We start from the raw sequence: 22,551 nt of genomic DNA, 5'->3' as shown, positions 1-22,551 counted from the left end.
ATCACTAGTCTCAACTAATATAACTCTCACAGAGAATATTCTTATCTATGTTACTCATTCAAAAGCTGCTTTCTCAATGAGGAGACTGAATGAAAATGAATGAAAAGTACAGTAAACTTTGTTTTCAAAATATCTATCATTATCAAAATAAAAATATATGGAATCATTCTATAAATTTCTACAGTACGGAGGTTAGATGCCCATCTGCAAAGAAAGAGAATTGTTTTCATAATAAAACGATGTATATATATATATGCTATGCTCTCACACTATATCAAGAGACATGAAATAAAACCATTCAAGCAAATCTTTTTCATGCAAGAAGCCCAACTGACATCATTTATCGCAGAATGAATGTAAGGAGCTCTCACTGAAGCCAGAATTAGTGGTAGTCCTCATTGAACTGACAGGTTAGTTAACTGACACAAAAGATCAAGATTATTTCATTGCAGGCTGCTATCTCTCTCTCATCGCAAAAACACAGCAGCATCAAGGTTGCATTTTCTGCCCATAATGCTACTCTTATTTTATCATATTCTCGTGCCAAAGACATGACCCTTTTGCCAAAACTTTGTAATTATAGGGTAGTAGACTGTGATGTTTTCTCCTTTGGAATTTCTGTTATTATTAACTTCAAGGGGACGTGCATTGTGGTCGACCTTGAAATGGAGTCACTGGAGTTTTAGGTACAAGTAATTAGATATCTGAAAGAATTCAGCACTATCCAGGTCCCAATTTAGCCGTCTTATGATGACGTTGAATCCCTTTTAAAGAGGGATTCCTATACGGTTATGGTGCAAATCACTGTAACAGTGTTTGTGAAACCTGCTGATTCAAAATGGAATCACATGTGTCTGAAGAAAAAGGAGAAAGACAATGTATTCCACTACTGAATATGGTTCTCCATTTTGAAGGTTTACAGAAAAAGCCTATATCAAAAGACGGTTGGTAAAATGAGATGAAGAATAAGAATAATGGGGAAAGAGAATGATAAAAATTCCTTGTGATTATTACGCAGAATTCCACGACACGAACAGCAAAGTAATTTGCAAATTTCAGGCACTGCAGTGTACTTTGAAGTAGAGTAAATAATTTCGAAACTTTTTATGTATCAGTCTAATAATAATTTTGCTCATTTGTTCACTACATGATAATCCAGAGGCCCAATACCGAGATGGACCCGTGGAAAATTACTGTCAATCCAGAAATGCATAAAGAATTAGCATACTTACCAGTTAAGATCATTATGTCCAGACTTGCAAAAGAAAGATAAGAAAGTTCTCATTAAACACCACAGTCAAATAAACACCTTCTCAATCAATGAAAATGTAAAGGGAAGAGTTTTGTGTACTGAAAGCCTTTGAGACTACATATCCTGCATTTCCTCTTGAAATTAAAAATCCTTTACAAAGCTTGAAGACACAGGCAACATAAACAGCGTCTACGGAGGTGATCCTTTCACTTGCTCTTGTGATGCCTTGTCCATTTTTTCCATGCACGGTCCCATTAAATATTGATATACTGTAAATACATAGTGGTCAGTATCTTTTTCATTAATGGACAACCAAGGTGTCTGGTTGATATACTGTAAATACACTGTGGCCAGTATATTTTTCTTCAATTACTGGACAACCAAGGCGGCTGGTTGTCAGCAGAATGATTCAATGTCATCTTAGGAATGTCATCAAGAAACGCAATATCGCGTCAATGAAAAGTTCCAGTATCTTAACAAAAAAAAAAAAAGCTGCATTTAAGCTGCGAAAAAAGTACTCCTAGTGAGCGTTTCCTAGAGTTTATCATAGTCATAACCAGGAAAACAGAGTCGTCCTAAAAAAGTTCAGGATTATCTGAGGCAGAAAAAACTACCAATACCTTTTCTGTTATGGGTTGATTGTTCTTGAAAGAAAATTTAGTATCTAGATATTATCTAGTAATAAGTTTACCACATGACTGTCTAACATGTCAGTTTTGCGAATGAGCGGTGAATGAATGAACCATTTTTTAGAACTGGTGTTAGCATTAAGTCATAAACACTGAGGTTTCTCATGAATTTAATCGAGTTCGTATGATAAATTTCTTTACAACATACATACAAATCAGCCATAAAGATTCCAGTGTTTCTTTAACTGCTGTAGTTTGTTTGTCAAGAAAGCAAATTAACTTTTACCATATGCCTATAATCTGTTTTCGTATTCAAGAGTGTGTTTTTCGCGTAAGTGAATTAAATCAAACGGTATATTCAGTCTGTCTGAAGTGGAGACTTCATAATCAACTCACCTGGAGAAAGAGGACGAAAGGGACCCACTGGTAATAGGCGTGGTAGATGCGGGAATCGGAAGAAGTGTGCGGCCCCACGCCGGGGTATACGATACCTGTCCCTGAAATTGAATAGATTGGTCAGTATACAGTAATATTTAGAAATGCATGTTCTTGGGCATACCTATATTTGTTCCTGTGAACTAGCAAATCCCACAAGATTCTAAGTATAAATGGAGAAAGCTCAAGAATTGTATTTATTATCAATGCATTCAATCGTTCAGGTAAAATAGATATGAAGACGTCATTCGATATCTCCTCCGACTTCCTCTGACTTTCACAGCCTGAGATTTCATTTATTTTCTTTAAACAAATTAATATTATCTATGGTGATCTGCATAAGGCAAGCGCAAATGCGTCTGCATGACAGAATGCCCTGTGAAAAAATAAAAAAAGAAGCAAAATTATAAATTAACAAAGATAAAACAGTGGTGCTTGATGTCTTAAAGTGTTCCTGCTCCCTGAAAATTTATGAGCCTCGGCATAAAAAATATCGCCAGGAAGCTCATATCAAAATATTACAGTAAAAGCAAGGAAAGGTTTCGGTACTCGATAATATGATAATGTGGCACCTCAACAGGATAAGGATGCTGGTGCTCTGTGAAGAGAGTACCACAATGCATAACAACCAATTTTGCATTTGCTCTATGTCCGAAAAATGATATCACATGCAGAAATCCTGTGGGCATCATTCCAATCACACTGACAGGATACATAGGAATCAACAGTACTTAATTCACAGGTTCTGGGAACATTTGGAACTGCTAATTATCCGTACTGACTCGTGTGAAACAAAGAGAAAAGGCTGCACTAAATATTATAAAAAATATGTATATAAAATATACATATTTTATATAATATTTTGGGAAGTATATCAGTATGTATATAAAATTTACATATTGATATACCTCCCAAGGCCTGATGAATACCGTAACGGGAAAGTATCAGTATTTGAGAGATCACTCTGCAGTAGCGGAGTCATTAAAGAGAGAGAAAGAGAGAGGGGGGGGGGAGAAGACTATTGCTAACAGAGACAAACGTACCTTTGCCGTATCCCTTGTCTATGTGCCTGGGGAGAGTGAAAGTGGTGTGGATCCAGCAGTACGTGTTGACGACTTTGTCCTGCAGCTTCGGGTTTTCATCATGGACACAGCTGAAAAAGGGATATTGGAATAAGCTATAGTTGTCTTTGGAATTTAAGCTATAGTAGTCTTTGGAATAAGCTGTAGTAGTCTTTGGAATTTAAGCTATAGTTGTCTTTGGAATTTAAGCTATAGTTGTCTTTGGAATTTAAGTCTTTGGATTTAAGTAGTCTTTGGAATAAGCTGTAGTAGTCTTTGGAATTTAAGCTATAGTTGTCTTTGGAATTTAAGCTATAGTTGTCTTTGGAATTTAAGCTATAGTAGTCTTTGGAATAAGCTGTAGTAGTCTTTGGATTTTAAGCTATAGTTGTCTTTGGAATTTAAGCTATAGTTGTCTTTGGAATAAGCTGTAGTAGTCTTTGGAATAAGCTGTAGTTGTCTTTGGAATTTAAGCTATAGTTGTCTTTGGAATAAGCTATAATAGTCTGGAATTTAAGCTATAGTTGTCTTTGGAGTAAACTGTGGTTGTCTTTGGAATAAGCTATAGTAGTCTTTGGAATAAACTATAGTTGCCTTTGGAATAAGCTATAGTAGTCTTTGGAATAAACTACAGTTGTCTTTGGAATTTAAGCTATAGTCTTTGGAATAAGCTATAGTAGTCTTTGGAATTTAAGCTATAGTTGTCTTTGGAATAAGCTATACTGTAGTTGTCTTTGGAATTGAAGCTATAGTTGTCTTTGGAATAAGCTATAGTTGTCCTTGTTAACAGGATTCCGAAATGCGTCCTGTCTGAATTCTCGGAAAAAGAACCATAGACAGTGCAATCCCTGCATATTGCAAGGAAATTGCAGGAGGTGCAAATGTGGGTATGCGTTGGCATGGTGAAAACTTACAGATACATTCATTAGGGACGTTTTTGAAGCGACTAACTTTTGGAGGAAGTTGCCTCACAGTTGGCATTTGTTATAAAAACCATCTGACTCATTATAAAAGGAACTGTTTGGTGGTTTAAATACTTCGCTTTCGGGTATTGCAACTGAAGTGTTTGTAGCAAGCAATAATGACATTCCCACGAATACAGTCAATATTGACGCTTTGCCTCTGATAAATATAACAGCTACTTAGGACTTTCAAAATTACGTCTTTTCTTTCACGGTACCGTTAAAAAAAAGTTAGAGAAATAGGCAGAAAGTAATGAAACAGCAAGAGTACCTTTAAAAAAAAATTGTTTTACTTAAAGTGCCAAGATTTTCGGAGACCTTCATCAACTTTAGAATAAGTTTTGATATATGATTACTAACACACGGAAGAAATAAATATTATATCTTCTGTCCAATCAGATGACAGAAACGTGACGGACTTCGTTGCTAATTCTGCAGGAAAACCACAGTAGATTGAAATATCTTCGCTGCTGTCATTTTCGTCAGTAAGGAGACCGACGTGACACCAAGATTTAAAAAGAGTAATTCTCCAACCGTGAAAATAATCATGATCATATCTGCTTTGCCTCTTATCCGTGTCACTTCAGCTCTTGATTAAAAGGCTCGCTCACATGATGTATTCCTTGCTTACTCATTTATTTAATTCCTTCTTGAAAAATATTCTGACTAGTGGAAGTTAAGAAGTTTTAAATGTCTGGGAATGCTATGGTCATTGCATGATATCTTCCTTTCATGCATGGCAACTGAATCGCACTGAGTACCATTTACAGATTTTGATGTGATCTCTTATACAGAGTAAAAATCTTTCAGAGGCTCTGAAATTATTATAATTAATGTATTATAAAATAAGAAAGCAAAAACTCTCACACTAAGTGTGTAAGATCACTAACCAATATGTCGACAATTACATGGAGGCAAAGACTGTTTGTACTTATTGAACTGGATTTCTTCCCAGTGCATAGGAAGAGATCTGTATTCACTGTTTGAGATCAGTAAGCTATAAACTTACAGTAAATGCCAAAACCATAGTACTTTATGCATAGGCTATAGCCCACCGGGTTATTGGCAATCATGTGAGGTCAGAGACTGGTGTTCTTACTGTTTGGAATCACCCGCCAAGGCATTTGCAGTTATAAGAACCCCAAAACTGTTGTAGTTATTGTACAGGATCGCCAACCAAGTTATTGATAGTCAAGAGGTGGCAAAAACTGTTGTACTACTGTGTGAAATCATCAGATCATTGCCAGTCAAGAGCAAACAGACTACGATGTGCTTTAAGTTTGAAATCACCAGATCATTGCCAGTCATGAGCAAGCAGACTACGATGTGCTTTAAGTTTGGGATTACACACCAGGCCAGTGGCAGCTGCGAGAATGTAAAAACTGACGTACTTACTGTATGGGATCGCCCACCAGGGCGTTGGCAGTTACGAGGAGGCAGAAACTGAAGAGCATAGTGGCAGTGAGGCGATAGTGAAGTTTGAAAACGGCACTATCAACATCGGCCTTGTGCTTCACCTTCACCAAGCCTCCAAGACCCGCTAGCAGTTCCACCAGCACCATCCTCACCTCACCACTCTACCTGGCGCAAAAAAGAAAAGAAGAAGAAAACAATTTAGTTGATGTCAGCTTTCCGTTGTTTATGCTTTGTAGTTTTCTGTGAAAGAAACCTGTTATGCCGGCTTGGTTGGCCGTCGGCGCTTTTTTCTGTCCACTCTCAGATCTTAAAAACTGCTGAGACTAGACGGATGCAAATTGGTATGTTGATCATCAATCCTCCTATCATCAAACATACCAAATTGCAGCCTTCTAGCCTCAGTAGTTTTTATTTTATTTAAGGTTAAAGTGAGCCATAATCGTGCTTCTGGCAACGATATAGGATAGGCCACCACCGGGCCTTGGTTAAAGTTTCATGGGCCGCGGCTCATACAGCATTATACCGAGACCACCGAAAGATAGATCTGTTTTCGGTGGCCTTGATTATACGATGTAAAGAGAACTCGATTGCGCCGAAGGAACTTCGGTGCATTTTTACTTTTTTTTACTAATAACTCCGTAAATCGGTAAAGAATCTGTATACATTACACTCTGATTTCCTCCAGAGTTCTCGAAAAGAAGTAACACATGAAAGACTGGATATATATTGAGACTATCAACGCTCCACCTGGATTTGGTTTTGATCACAGGGAATAGGATACATCAAAGATAAGAGGTGTAGCCCCTCTCGCAAGTTACAGGAGGACTTAAGTGTTTCAGACCTGGGAATAGTAATCTCATAGCCTGTAGTGCCCCATTTAGTAACAGTAGTTTTAACGTGACATGCCATTTTGTAAGAGGAAGTCCACCGCTTACTCCCGTTGAATTAGTCAACTGAAGTGTACAATAATGAAATTAAAATTCATTTCAACATAATAGTCGCTATCGCATGTCACTCAGGCGACGCTTATCAGATTTCCTTTACCTCCTTTAATAGATGAAATGAGATGCTACTTTAAAAACTTAAGTTCAATGCTAGAAATGTGATGGCGCTATAAATGTAAATCCGTGCAAAGTATACATCCATTCTAGAAGCATACCTTAGCATTTGTGTAATCAAACTTCCCACTTTCTTATTTGTATTTATGGAGTACATATTGGTATAGTGTGCATTGGCTTTGATACTGAGGATTGTTAAAAACTGCGTTGAAATGCTTCGTCACTTAATATAAACAAAAGATAGTCGAAAACATAAATCACTTAATTTTGAAGGATAGACGGAGAAATGTAACGAACCAGACGGGTAAAGGACCTTTTAACAAAGAAATTTATTCTCTTTTATTAAAGAAATTACAACGGATGAGTCACCCGCAAAAGGAAAATTTCTAAGGCTGAAGAAGCTTTCACTGAATTTTCGGACATCTATCATCCTATCATTTTCAGAGGTTTTAGACGGCCAACGAACCAAGATATATATTTATATTTGCTGGGATAGTCAAATTACCCACTAATTTGCCCTGTTCTTATTCTGATGCGGGTATTGCGCAACAGTAGAGTTATATCCCGAGGAATTCTCCAAAATGGGCATACTCGGGATTCTCCCATAAGAGACATCAGTCTCATCCTTTCTGCAAGATTTCCTAGTCCCGATAACAAGAGGAAATGACCGCATTCTCACGTAAAAAATATTTCTCATTCGCCTGAACAGTTTTGACGCCAGATACTTCAAACTCTCAATTCTCTGAAATGTTTACGATGTTGCATGGTTGGGCTAGTAGTGGGAAAGTTCATTATTATAAGGCGATAGCTATTATTATTATTATTATTATTATTATTATTATTATTATTATTATTATTATTATTAAAATAGTTTAACCAGACCACTGAGCTGGAAAGATAGGTAGGATGCTTCATATGCCTTTGAATATAAAGAAAATATTCATTCATCTCCTAAGGAAATGAGAGATAGAAGGAAAATTACAGGTAGAGAGACTGATTGACTGATTGATTGCACGTTATCTGGCTTCACAACTACCATGGTGCGCCGAGAGAGAGAGAGAGAGAGAGAGAAGAGAGTGAGAGAGAGAGAGAGCTTTTTCTAATCATTATCCAAGAGCAAATTCCAATTTCCTGTTACAACTCTGTTTCGATGGTTCCAAGTGGGCTGCTGTTTGTGAGATGATCATCTTCGATCAGTTTTACTTTTTGCCTTTGTATGCATGACCTGAGAAAAGAAAGTTTCATGCACAGAGCCGTTTCCGGACTTATTTTCCCACTGTGAATTTCTCTCTTGTAGTACACACACACACACACACCAGATGTACACACACACACACACACACACACATATATATATATATATATATATATATATATATATATATATACACACATATATACATATCTATATATATATAAATATAAATATATGTATATATCTATGTATGTATGTATGTATATATCTTATATATGTATATATATATATATATATATATATATATATATATATATATATATATATATATATATATATATATATCTATATAAATTTGTTTTCCTATTCCTATATGAGCCTAATCTTTTTCTAATCGTGTCTGTCGTGTTGATAAAGTACCTGTTACTAACCTACTCCCTCGGTTAAACCTACACGCAGTAAAATCAATTATCCCAGTTCACGACTCACGCGAAGCAGAGAAAGCGACAATATTCAAGCAAGCACTCAGGAATGAAACTCATCTAATCAGCGTAAACTACCTCTTCTTAACTACCAATTGGAGCTGCTTTTATCGCACCCAACTGCGGGGAAGGGGAATGAGTTTCACAGCCATTACGTGCCAACGCCCACGCGAAGATTCATGGGCGTGAGCTCAGTTTCGCGAGTGCATTACACAGTTCGAAAAGGCGCCGCGGAGCGTTGGCGTTCCCACCCGTGATTGCACCGTGCGGCCGGGTGATGGAAAGGAATTGGATTCGAATTGCTAATTGACCTGGTTTTTTTGCGTCTCTTACTTATGCTCTTAATGCATATATACATACTTGCTTATTGCCATTGTTATTCATACATCCATATTTTCTCTCTCTCTCTCTCTCTCTCTCTCTCTCTCTATATATATATATATATATATATATATATATATATATATATATATATAGAGAGAGAGAGAGAGAGAGAGAGATGATGAATAACAATGACAATAAGAGATGTAGAGTATAAGATAATTCAAATGATTATAAAAAGTATGCACAGTATATGTATATAGTGTGTGTGTGTGGGATATATATATATATATATATATATATATATATATATATATATATATATATATATATATATATATATATATATATATATATATATATATATATACATATATATATATATATTATATATATGCATATACATATATACATATGTATGTATATATATGTAGACAGAGAGAGAGAAAGAAAATAGGTAAGCTTTGCAAGAAATCATCCATCGCTCCATTTGTGAAATTCTGCATATTTCTAGCTCGTCTGAGATGTAAAAAAAAAAAAAAAAAAAAAAAAACACGAAAGACATCGAACCTACAAGGTTTCATCACATCCTTTAGGATATGACGCACGCCTGTCTTGTAGGAGAAGAGAAAGTGTCATCGTTTTCTGAGACAGACTAATAGACAGACAGAGAGACAGACAGAGTCGCGTAATGTTTGCCGAAATCATGAGGTTCTAGGAATTCCGACGTTGGAAAAACTCGTACGGAGCTATTTGCCTCGACCTCTTTCGTGTAAAAATCATCAAAACAATTGCTGAAAACTTTAGAAGATATAAGAATCCTGTTATTATTATTATTATTATTATTATTATTATTATTATTATTATTATTATTATTATTATTATTATTCAGGGGATGAACCCTCTTCATGTAGAAGAATCCCACAGCGGTCACTGACTTCAGAATCAAGCTTCCAAAGCACATGCTCAGTTGAAAGAAGTATTGAAAGGTAATAGGAAATACCTGAAAGAAGAGATCAGATATTAGAAAAGAAAAATTAAATTAACAAATTAATAAACAAATAGATATGACCGTTTGAAAGAAGTAACAGAAGGTAATAGGAAATACAGAAAGAAAAGATCGGAGGTTGGAAAGGAAAAAATAAAAAATTAATGAATAAATAAATAAAATCGTACAGACTGCAAAAGATACAAAAAGATATCTTACGTAATATAAAAACATGGGAATCTACAGTAGAATCGTACGCAAACAAGGAAAACCAAAAAAAAGAACTTGACCTCAAACGCTCGGAATAAGTTCACGTCGGCGGAATAACCAAAAAAAAAAAAAAAGAAAGAAAAGATTAAACATTCTAGGACGCACAAAGACGCGGCCTCGTCTTTAGGGTTCAAAGCTTGCAAATGCGATCCACATATGGGATCGCTCAGTTCGGGGAGAGTTAAAACTTCAGAGATAAACCAGTTTAGTTATTGGGGGCACGAAGGAGAGAATCTTAAAAGTCCACTTTCTCCTAGAGAGAAATATATTTATATTTAAATATACGCTGCATGTAGGACAGGGGTAATATTACATGAGTTGGTGTGTCACGTTTTAAAACATTGTTTTTCAAAAGCGTTAAATATAATGTCTGGCTGTTGTTTTACTGGGCTTAATTACTATGTTGGATAAGAAAAAAATATAGAAAAAATAACTTCTTTATTGTATTGCATAGTTACGGGTTATGGATAATGAGTAGATAATAATGTCCAACAACGAGATAAAAAGGGAAATACCATTAACAGTTCTAATGAAATCTTCATCTCTAGCAAATTATTATTATTATTATTATTATTATTATTATTATTATTATTATTATTAAAAATAATTGTTCATTCATTTGGAATGATGAAATCTTCGTCTTTAGTATACTGAGACTTTTATCAAGAATTTATTATTAATATTATTATTATTATTTTTATTATTATTATTATTATTATTTTTATTATTATTATTATTATTATTATTATTATTATTATTGTTGTTGTTGTTGTTGTTGTTGTTGTTATTACTGTACATTCATTTGGAACAAGGCAAAAAAGACTGACTGAATAAGTGAACTTCTTTTCCCGCGTCAGAGGTTATGAGGAGTAATGGCCCGGAGTTGCTCCTCCACCTTGTCACGTTGCATGAAGTATAAAGCAATATATGCAAAAAATATATGTATAAGTGCCTTATGTGGAGTGTTTGTTATTTTTATACTTCTTACAAAGATGGGCAAAAAAAATCCAGCAACAAATCCACCCTGAATGGTCCATTAGCATATTTACATCTCTTTCAGCAAAATGCACGACTGGACAAGGCCGTTGCAGTCACGCTTGCAAGTTCACCGCCTCTCTCTCTCTCTCTCTCTCTCTCTCTCTCTCTCTCTCTCTCTCTCTCCGGTTGGGAGTACAATAGGATTCGCGGTGATCAGTAAATCTCATTGACTAGTGACTAGTGACTGCCATTCAGAGGTCAGTGACCTCAGAGTGGATACGATGTCGTATCATGTCTCTTCGCCTATCCTCGTTTTCTCCCGCTTTTATTCGCTTCTGCTAAATTTTTATTTGTTTGCATGTTCTAGGAAAAGGAAGAACAAAGGAAGGAAAGGAAAGACTGTAGCATGAAAATGTATGTATATAAAAGAAATATAGGTCAATATAGTAAAACTGATTTTACAAGTAATAAAAACAGTATATGTGACCGATAAATTTTAAAGTAAACAAATAACAGGAAAGATAGATAGATAGATATATAGATAGACAGATAGATAGATAGATAGATAGATAGATAAGGTAGGTAAGGTTTAAAAGAAGATAGATAGATAGATAAGCAGTAATAAAAAAAACTATCAGCGAAAATTGTTTTTATAATTGCACCTTCAAGCAAAGAAACTTAACTTGAAGCCTGGAAAACCACAGTACAGAGGCTTTGTCACAGACCAAAGTAAGAGCTCGTGGATTATAAAGTTAACCACCAGGTGTATCCCAAACGTGAGTTTCAGGAAGAGACGCACGCCACCTCCAACTTCCCATGGCTACGAAGTAACAGATAGATAAACGGTCCATTGAAAACGGCTCGTTAATGCCGAGATACAGGAGAATCCTCTTTTGGCTCGTCTGTTCCCACTTGGAGAGGCGGAATCCCATCACAGCGAAGGAAGGAATAACGAAACAATGGCGCCCCGATGACTGAGGCCCTTGTGAGAGGGGAACAAGAAAGGTTTACAGTATATCGAAGGAGGCGGTTCGTATGTTTGTTTTTCCAGAGGGGTGTTTGGATGTGTTTGGATTCGAGACTTCATCGCGTTTATGTTGAGATAGATATTGTTAGGGAGGTAATTGAAAGAAAAATAAAAGTGATGGAAGGGGGACGAACAGAGTTAAGATGAATGGAAAGAGGGCTTCACCATAGCGAACACAACAATAGGAGAGAGAGAGAGAGAGAGAGAGGTGGGCGCGCTGGTCCGCTCGTAAAAATTTGTTAATCCCTTTTATCAAACCAGATAAGCTTATCTTCAAGAATCCAAGGTCAAACGTAGTAATATTGCTTATTTGCAGTTTTGGATAGCAGCTGCATGAGAAGATTGTTCATATTCCGTATTCAAAAGGTCTGTATTAACAGCAGAATTGTAATTTTCACGAAGAGCTTATAACGTCTTTACATTTCTTGAGCTGTCGTTTCCGGGCCCAAGTTAGTTTTAGTTTTTATTTCTCTCTTTTTTTCTCTCTCTTGTTTGTGTTCAAATAGAACCTAGTAAGGCTGAAAACTATCAAAACCTGACAGATACAGAAAGCCATAGTTAGGAGGATCTTAGGGGTTATATTAACACCAGACGCTAAATGACATATTTTCCCCTTTTCAGTTTTCTGTAAAAGAAAACTATTTGGATGGCTTTTTGTCTGTCCGTCCGCCCTCGGATCTTAAAAACTGCTGAGACTAGAGGGCTGCAAATTGATATGTAGCCATGATCGTGCGTCTGGCACTGCTCTAGGTGCCAAGAACACAGGCCACCACTGGGCCGTGGCTGAAAGTTTCATGGGCCGTAGCTGAAAGTTTCATGGGCCGCGGCTGAGGGTTTCAGGGGCCGCTGCTGAGGGTTTCATGGGCCAAGGCTGAGAGTCGTACAGCATTATACGCTGTACAGAAAACTCGCTTGCGCCGAAGAAACTTCGGCGCATTTTCTCCTTGTTTTTCATGTGTTCAAAAGGAACCTATCCTCTTACGGGTGCTGGAGAGCAAGAGCCCGTGCCAGCAAAATACTGGCGTAATCTAGGTAGAAACCTACCGTGGCTAAAAAAAAACCATTTCTACAGTAAGCTCCGGTCAAGTGTCAATTCTCAAGCATCTTAGTTAATGGAAGTGGAGAACTAAATGAATATGTAAAGAGTAAAGTGATATTAAAGTCTTGAAGCAGAGGAAAAGAGGGAATAATGAAGACACTATTACAATCCTAAATATCGAAATCAAACTTGCTAAGCAACCAAAGGAGCCCACTGGCCAGGAAAGGAAGATTTTGATAAGTCTTGAGTCTTTTCATATGCAGTTAACTGGTTTCTTGGTAAGACGCCACATGAAGGAACGAGAGACCTTTTAATTAGAATTATTAAGTAACCACTTTCAACAGCACGGCGATCACGACGGGAATATATATCTCTTTTGATTCCCGTGTATAGGTTCATGCACAACACCAGAAAAGTTAAGCTGACATCAGGTGTTGTGTGATGGCATAACCAAGAGCTACACCATGCTATTAAATTAACAGTTGTGTCTGCTTGAAAGTGTCAGCTGTACAGATCACTGAAACACTTTACAGGTATATCCAGACTTCAGATTTGTTTGTATGAAAAGAAATATCATAACTTCACTGTCGCGCAAAAATATTTTGTTCATGAAACATGAAGTTAGTTGGTCATGTAAATTTTATTGGTTTGGTGAACCCAGTAAAGTGGAATCATGGAAATATTGAACGAATAATGCAATAAGATGTTCACATAATATGCATAATGGACTAAGTTACACCTTGATTAGTAACTAACCAGTATTGGTAATTCCCTTGAGACAAAATACTGTACAGAAAATACGGACGAAGAGCATTTTAAAATTTGAATCAAAATCTGTCAGTGAATTAATGAATGAGAAAGGAAATAAACTTCAGCTTCAAATGGGCTTATTTTGACGAACGAATTAGTGAGATAGATAACATACAGGGTATACTAGGAAGTACAGGATGAGAATACGGATATGAGTAATAAGAAAGATGACCCCAGATGCTTCAGGGAGCGATCGAAATAGATCACGGGAGATAAGGAGATGAGGAAGATCAACTGAGAGGCTGAGGAGAAGGTAGTAGTCCTTGAAGGAGCACGATGAAGAGAGAGAGAGAGGGAGGGAGGTGGAGAAAGCCGAGTAGAAGAAGTAACTTGATACTCACGCTCTCTCCTTCCTTCCTATTTTTTCTACCTCTTCATATTTCTCCTATTCCTCCTGTTTCTCCTCCTCCACCTCCACCATCTCCCTCTCCGCCTACATTCTCAGCCTCCTCCCTCCTCCAAAAACCTCAAGTCTTTGTCAGCCGAAACTAAACCATCCCCGCACGCGGATCATCTTCCAGCGCTTCCGTTTGTGTGTTGATGTTGCTTTCAGCCGCCAATCACAACTCGACTTTTTGGAAGACGATCCTCTACCCAGGATTCTCATTGGCGGATTGGTTCTCCGAGAGGACGCCGTGTTAAGTACCATAAAAAGCTGGTCTCGGGGATGAGGGGCAGCTTCGATAAAACCATTCATATTCACCTCCTTTTGTGTTCTATCGCCAAAGAGGAGCTTTTATGTCCAAAGACGTCTTGTGCAGTTACGCAAATGCACGTGGGAGAGGGTATCGGGGTTGCCCCGTTCTTCCCCTTGGTAGGAGGTAGTGGTATGGGGAATTGGAGGAGGGTGATGGGGGAGGAGGAGGAGCACAAATCGACACCCCTTTTAATGATGAATGCACTGCGTTCACAACTCCCCCGCCGCCTTACCACTCAAACCTCCCACAACCTCCCTCAATCTCCCTCGATCCCTATGATTGAATATATTTGGCTATACCATGTACACGAGGTATCTCGCGACCCGATCCGGTAATAGACTCACAGGATGGGCATTTCCCTACCCTCTTGGATGACTAAGAAATCTTGCTTTCGAACTGATGAAGCATTGAAACGATGAAGAGACCCAAAGAAGTAAAATGCTGAATATACTCTCTGATGACACTTCATAACCACTTAAAGAGAATACACTCATCCCTCCTGAATAGGATAGGATGGAACAGAACCGGTCCTCCACCGGATTACGAATCAGGTACTGGATTAATAGCCTGTTGAGTGGGGAGGGGAGAAACAGAGAGAAAATTAATTACTCTAAGTGAAGAGAGAGTAGGACGCACTTGCTATTTCCGTCGCTATTTAACGCTAATATTTTTGTGGTTGTTATGGATCTATTAAAGGAAGCCGAGCCAGATATCCATTATATTAATTTCGTTGGCTGCCTTTCTGCCTGTGTTTTGTGTGTGTGTGTGTGTGTGTGTCTCCCCATTCCTCCCACTTCCCTACCTCCAAAATCCAGTTTAAGCAGGGTGGTCCCTAAACATCCACCCTCTCTCCCCGGAACGCAGATTCCCGAGATGTATTTTTTTTTATAGTAATGCACCAACCCCGGTTTTTTTGCCATGCCCCTAGGTTAGGAAAGGTCACGATACTCGGTTACATCTCGGGAAAATGCACCCGGGACCTCAACTCCCTCATGGAAAAACGATAATCCCCTCTCATGTCATGTTCTTATGGTAAGGAGCCCGAGACGGGCATGATGGATGCCCAAACCAAACTTCATCACTGCGAGAGGATATTGCCAGGGGAGTTCCTCTGTATTGAGAAACCTCACCTCTTCAGGAGAGTCGGGTTAGATGAAAATGCAGTGGAGAGAAGCATTGCATGTCTGCTCGAACGAGATGACTCTCGAGTTCGCAACTTCCTCGTTGAGGAAAGACAAAGGAGGGACCAAAGAGTAACAGAACCTTCTGGCACGAGTGAAACTCGTAGCTGTGGTCCCATCAGTCGCTGAAGCAATGGCGCATTCAGGATGAATAAAAGAAGTGCGTAAATCGTAATTCGTCAATCAGTTCCGCGCAGGTGATCGGATCGTCCCACTCTATTGCTTGCTATTATGAGGCGTTATTCATCAGCTGAAACCGTTGCCAAACTTCATGACGTGTTAATTATGTCTGGGGATCATATCCTCTTCGTTAATCACCTAATAACATCTGACAATCAGTTGAATTGGTACTTCATTTAGCACTGTTAAGAAATGCCATCGCGTCAACCCAGTCGTTTGTGATCAATCAGTCTGGTAAATTGGTAAATTATAGCAAGAGTTAATTAACGCCGAAATCAAATTATATGCCAGTCGAGGATTAAATATATTCAGTGCATTTGAATATAGATTTTTCAGTATTTAGACGCACGAATATTGCCTAATCAATTAAATCCTATAAGAGAAAGAATGCTCATGCACTGTGCTGTTATTGGAGTTTTAGGACTTTATTTTTTATTCCTTCTTTGCCGTACGATTTTTTTAAAACATGAAATTGAGTCTCACAAGCAATGGTGAATACCTAAGTAAGCAAATAAACAGGTAACTGAAAGGAAGGCTCGCATGATTTAAGGTACTCTTGTTTTAAGACTGGAGAAATCTTCCATTTAATAATAAGCAAATGAAAGAACCCACAGCATAATACTGAAACATATTCCACTTGATAGGCTTCATCGACATGATTTAATCAAGAGTTACATTTCACTAACGTCCTGTCATAACTGATTGTATTTTTCACTTCCTTCCTTACATGAGAGAGAGAGAGAGAGAGAGAGAGAGAGAGAGAGAGAGAGAGAGAGAGAGAGAGAGATTCCTTTGTTTTGTGGTCAAATACTTTCACTGACACCAGTTCTGAGCAGTCATGCAGTTGTCTCTCAACACTCCTCTGGGTATAACTCTTTATGTATGCAGAAGAAGTTATACTTCAGTGTTCCATCTAAATATAAACGAATACCCCGGATAAACGAAAGCTTTTATTGGGAACGATGTTTTCGTAATGCAGCGCTGAAACTCTTTTTAAAAAGTTTGGGTGATGCAACCTTCCTATTGTGGCCTAAATGTCAAGGGAAGGTATACTCTGCATTTAAAATAGTCTCTCTCTCTCTCTCTCTCTCTCTCTCTCTCTCTCTCTCTCTCTCTCTCTCTCTCTCTCTCTCCTTTAGTTACAAGAAAGGATGGAAAATAAAAATATATGGAATATATGCAATGAAAACAACGAGTTCGTGAATGAGCGTTCGCAAGAATGTTAAAAAATATAATGAAGGGTAACTGGTGTACCTTACCATCATAACAAGAATTGCTTTGGAAGGATATGAAACGTATTGCATTGTATTTAAACACAAATATATAGTAAGGCAAGGGGTTTTTTCACTTTTTTCATAAAGAAACCACTCACATCAAATGGATCACAAATCAAATAAGGAAGCGCTTGAACTGTAAAAAAAAAAAAAAAGAAGAATTACGTTCGTGTGTTCATCTTGCGTTCGTGTTCCCCATCTTCCGATTCATCTGGGGAGCACGTTCTCGCCAGCATGACCGTAAAAATACGCTTCAACAATGATTTGGGAAAAAGAGAAAGAGAGAAAGAAGTGAGAGGATGGAGGGAGTTGTTGATACCAGTTTAGAGCGAGTTAAAAGAAAGACGAGTATATATATATATATATATATATATATATATATATATATATATATATATATATATATATATATATATATATATATATATATATATATATATATATATATATTTTTTTTTTTTTTTTTTTTTTTTTGGTACCTGGTTAATCTGTTTCCATTATTCTGTGCCAGTCTTGATATCTGTAAGATGTTGGCAAATAAAGGGAATTAAATGTTAAATATTCAAACTTATCTAGTTCATTTTTCTGTTTTATTCCTATCATAATTTTCCTTTTTTCCGTTACGATAAAAAGGATTGAAAATAAAGTTTTAGAGAATTTTGCTTTCGTTTTTAGTTTTCTGTAAAAGAAAACTGTTGTGCCGGCTTCGTCCGTCCGTCCACACTTTTTTCTGTCCGATCTCAGATCTTAAAAACTACTGAGGCTAGAGGGCAGCAAATTGGTATATTGATCATCCAGCACCCACTCATGAAACATACCAAATTGCAGCCCTATAGCCTCAATATTTTTTTTTTATTTTAGAGTTTAAAGTTAGCCATACTCGTGCATCTGGCAACGATATAGGACATGCCACCACCGGGCCGTGATTAAAGCTTCATGGGCCGCTGCTCAAACGGCATTATACCGAGACCATCGAAAGATAAACCTATTTCCGGTGGCCTTGATTATACGCTGTAGCGGCTGTACAGAAAACTCGATTGCGCCGAAGAAACTTCGGCGCATTTTTTACTTGTTTAAAAGAAGATTAATATTAAGTGAGATCATGATGACGATGATAGTTACAACCCACTCGCATTGGTTCATTTCGTGGTTGTTACTAATAACTGAATGAAATTTCCGTGAATCTCCGGTATCAATACAAAACGGAGGTGACTGGCTTTTATCGCTGTTCCATCCGCTTTTCATTTCCTTTCTTTGGAAATTTATCACGTTTTATCCTACATGTCACTCACATCATTTGTTGTGGTGACATTATTATTATTATTATTATTATTATTATTATTATTATTATTATTATTATTATTATAATACTGCAGTGACTCCAAACATTCTCAGTCGTATTCAAATTTATTTAAGAGAGGTATCATGAAAATTATTACTTATTATTCAAATTTATTATTAAGAATCAACTGAAGAGACTCATAAAATTCCTATTTCAAATTTATTAAAGAATCATTCATGAATTATTATTATTATTATTATTATTATTATTATTATTATTATTATTATTATTATTATTATTATTATTATTATCATCCTGAAATGACTCCATAAAATTTTCTTTAGTATTCAGATTTATTTAAGGAATCAAGAGGTATCATGAATTATTATTATTATTATTATTATTATTATTATTATTATTATTATTATTATTATTATGAAGTGACTCCATAACATTCCCATTGGTATTCGAATTTATTTAAGGGGTCAAGAGGGATCATGAATGATTATTATTATTATTATTATTATTATTATTATTATTATTATTATTATTATTATTATTATATTATTATTATTATACTGAAGTGACTCCATGAGATTTTCATTGGTATTCAAATTTATTTAAAGAATCAAGAGAAATCATGAGAAAAACCGAGTTCGCTTTTATACATGAAACTCAGTCAACCAATCAATTGTTACAGAATCAACACACAGAACGAACGATAGGGCCACAAATCAAACGGAATCAAAGAGACGGAAATTGCGTGAGTGCGCGCGTGCGTGCGTGCGTGCGCGGGCGTGGAAGAGCGGATGGTTGCGAAGAGACTACTACTACTACTACTGTTGTGAATTCTTGTGGGTAGCTGGGGGGTTCGAGAGGCTGGAAAGGCTTTCGAAGGTAAAAGTGTTTTCATCGTATTGTTCAGCTCAGACACAAAAAAGTTTTTTTTTTTTTTTTGTGAGTTTTCTTTTGTTAGACTTCATCTTCCGATTGTGTGACTTTTTCCTTCGGTATTCTTGTCTTTTTTTTTTTTGCTTTATCAAGCGTTTGTTTTCGTTCCTGGTTGCTTTGTAGTTGTTTGTCGTTATCATATAGTTTTAAAATCGCATCACGTTAAATTGCTGTTTATATAAACTCGTCACTAGGAGAGCAACTTCAGGAAAGATGGGAAGATATATATATATATATATATATATATATATATATATATATATATATATATATATATATATATATATATATATATATATATATATATATATATATATATAACGTGTCAGCCATGCTTTTTCGTATGATTAAAAAAGTTACGAATCAAACTGACATTAACATAAAAACGGAAATCCACAGTCGCCTTCCTTCCCTCAAGTTTTGTTCTCGCTTATAGATTTTCGTGTTCTCTTTTAGTCTTCCCGTATGCTTTCCTCTCCCTTCATTTTCCAAATTATTTCCGTTTTCAATCACAACTCTCTCGAGCGTCCAGCTCCACCCATAGAGAACCCACACTTTCTTAAGCATTAGGTTATAAATACCTTTTCTGAAATTTTTATTTTCTCAAAGATGCGAACGTAGATAAATAGGTAGCTCCTAGTTTTTCAGGTTTGCTGCAGAGCAGTGTGAGTCTCTCTCTCTCTCTCTCTCTCTCTCTCTCTCTCTCTCTCTCTCTCTCTCTCCTATCCGTGTACTTAAAATCCCAGAGACGTGGCTTTAACGCTAGAGGTGGGATTAAACGACAGCAATGTCGGTCTAATGATTGGCAAGGAAAATTTAAAAGACCTAAATCACATTAAACCATATATATGTGTGTGTATGTACACACACACACACACATATATATACAGTATATATATATATATATATATATATATATATATATATATATATATATATATATATATATATATATATATATTATACAAATACACAAATACACACACACAAATATATACATATATATCAATATATATATTTTACACAAACACACAACATATATAAAATATATATATGTGTGTGTCTGTATGTGCGTTTGTATAAAATATATATATTGATAGATAGGCAGACAATTAGAAAGAAAGAAAGCTATCTTGACAATACTTTATTATTCATCTCAAATACGGATACTTTCAGCCACAAATTCCTCAACGAGCGGAAATTGATCAACAGCGTAAAATAAAACGAAAAGCAAAGGTACGTCTTTTTCTGGAACGGAAGTCCAATTATCGCAACCTTATACTTCTGAGGCACGAAAGCCGAACAGATAAACAAGACGACTCACGGAAGCGCTATACAAATCAAAGATAATTTCTCTTTCTCCTGGTAAAAGCGAATCCTGGTATCCCATTCCGGGCCACATTCAGGATCTCGGACCAATCATCAGGGTGTCATTTTCTAAGTCTCTGAAGGCATCCTTCAGTTAGATACTCCTTGAATTCTATACCATCAACAAAAGAAAAAGAATGTAAGTGTTACGGTAATTATTACTCTAAGAGAAATGAAAACTTCTTAAGTAAAAAGATAAGGGTTAGTAACAGCCCTGCCTAAGTCATCTTAATTTACCTCATTTTGCAAGACGTGGTTACATCATGGATTCTGCTATTATTTGGTTTCGAGATTCCGTAACTATTATTAAGGTACTGGAATGTCCAAGAGGGCTCAGTTCACGAAGACTTAGTTGAGAATAAAAAAAAAAAGTCAGAAATAATTCATGCATAACATACTACAATGGTAATGTACAGCCCACATTGGCAATAAATTTGCCAACACAATAGGAAATTTACATATTCAGAACTCTGGAAAGGTAGGATTCATCCTGTAAGGAACAGAGCGTGCGCCCCATCCAAACAATATCAACGCCAGGAAAAGAATTAACTCTCTCTCTCTCTCTCTCTCTCTCTCTCTCTCTCTCTCTCTCTCTCCCTTTGTTTTTAGTTTAGTGTATTCCTTTCTGCTGGTAAGACAGTACCGTTATATACGTTTTGCATCATCAAAAGCCATTACATATTTTGTATTCAGAGCTGAAGCCTACAGAGACTGTAGTACCCAATCTTAACTCGAATGAATAATCTTCTGCCCAGAACGACGCTGTAACCTTTTATATTATCAGACCAATATCCCCTTTGTTATCTGTAAAATAAATGTCTAACATGGCAGTCAGTGTCCCTTGCCCAGTGCAGGATACAACATTCAAATAGCAATCAATGACGCAAGTGCCACAGGTCAAACGAGGTCAGTGACTACCTTGCCACTTATGGGATCTAAAGTCTGCGTCATCAGCTCTAAGTCGCCGGGATCCTAATGGACTGAAAGGGGATTTAGGTGGTCTTGTGCAAGCTGTGATACTCACGCCAGTTCAAAGCCCGGATGAAAGAAGAGGGCCAAGGATAGCATTAGACTCCTTGGCCTTGAAAGGTAACCATGTGTTACTGAACTTAAAATAAAGCTTGGGAAATGGTACATGCAAACATGCAATACTGATTCCCGAAATTTAGCAAATGGTACATGCAAACATTCAATACTGATTCCCGAAAGTTAGCAAATGGTACATGCAAACATGCAATACTGATTCCCGAAAGTCAATAGAGTAAATGTGAGTTATAACAGCGGAGACTTTTCAGTAATGAGCAGCACGGGCTCTTGCTCCCAAAGGAGGATGAAGATCGTGCTGAAGCCCTCGGTAACGCACAGGTGACGGCAAGACATTTTGGGAAGTATTTCAACTTCTACCAGCCATTTTGGATGGATAAGCAGGCAACCCATGCCAGTAGGTTTTGTATTATGGGGCTCTTTTTTCCGTGTATATTGAAACAATTTAATTAAAAACGTACACAACTTAAGTTTAAGGGCAAGAAGCGCAAGGGCAAAATCTAGTAAAGTGCACATAAGCAGGAAATAAACGTTCCGATTGCATTATTGTTTTCAAAAGGGCAACGTAAACGAACGTCAACAAATGATGAATAGATAGATGAATGACAGTAATGAAAACGTCAGTCATTTCCGACTTCCATTCCGGAAAA

At 36.8% G+C, this 22,551-nt stretch overlaps 1 protein-coding gene across 8 annotated transcripts in view; it reads right to left on the bottom strand.

Moving 5' to 3' along the window:
• Positions 1–22,551, bottom strand: part of LOC136846102 (innexin inx2-like) — a 137,253-nt gene that overhangs the window by 5,808 nt on the left and 108,894 nt on the right. For 5 of the 8 annotated variants that reach the window (XM_067116839.1, XM_067116834.1, XM_067116835.1 and 2 more), the window contains 3 exons: positions 5,735–5,920; positions 3,360–3,469; positions 2,278–2,378 (listed from right to left, as the gene is read on the bottom strand). In XM_067116839.1, coding sequence (XP_066972940.1) covers positions 2,278–2,378; positions 3,360–3,469; positions 5,735–5,901 — 378 coding nt within the window. In that variant the 5' untranslated portion in view covers positions 5,902–5,920. The remainder of the gene's footprint in view (positions 1–2,277; positions 2,379–3,359; positions 3,470–5,734; positions 5,921–22,551) is intronic. The other 3 variants (XM_067116840.1, XM_067116836.1, XM_067116841.1) reach the window with 1 other exon arrangement.

Source organism: Macrobrachium rosenbergii, chromosome 14 (genome assembly GCF_040412425.1).
Source record: "Macrobrachium rosenbergii isolate ZJJX-2024 chromosome 14, ASM4041242v1, whole genome shotgun sequence".
Taxonomy (NCBI): Eukaryota; Metazoa; Arthropoda; class Malacostraca; order Decapoda; family Palaemonidae; genus Macrobrachium; species Macrobrachium rosenbergii.
The sequence above is the reverse complement of the archived record's forward strand: the minus strand, read 5'-3'. Positions and strand labels throughout refer to the sequence as shown.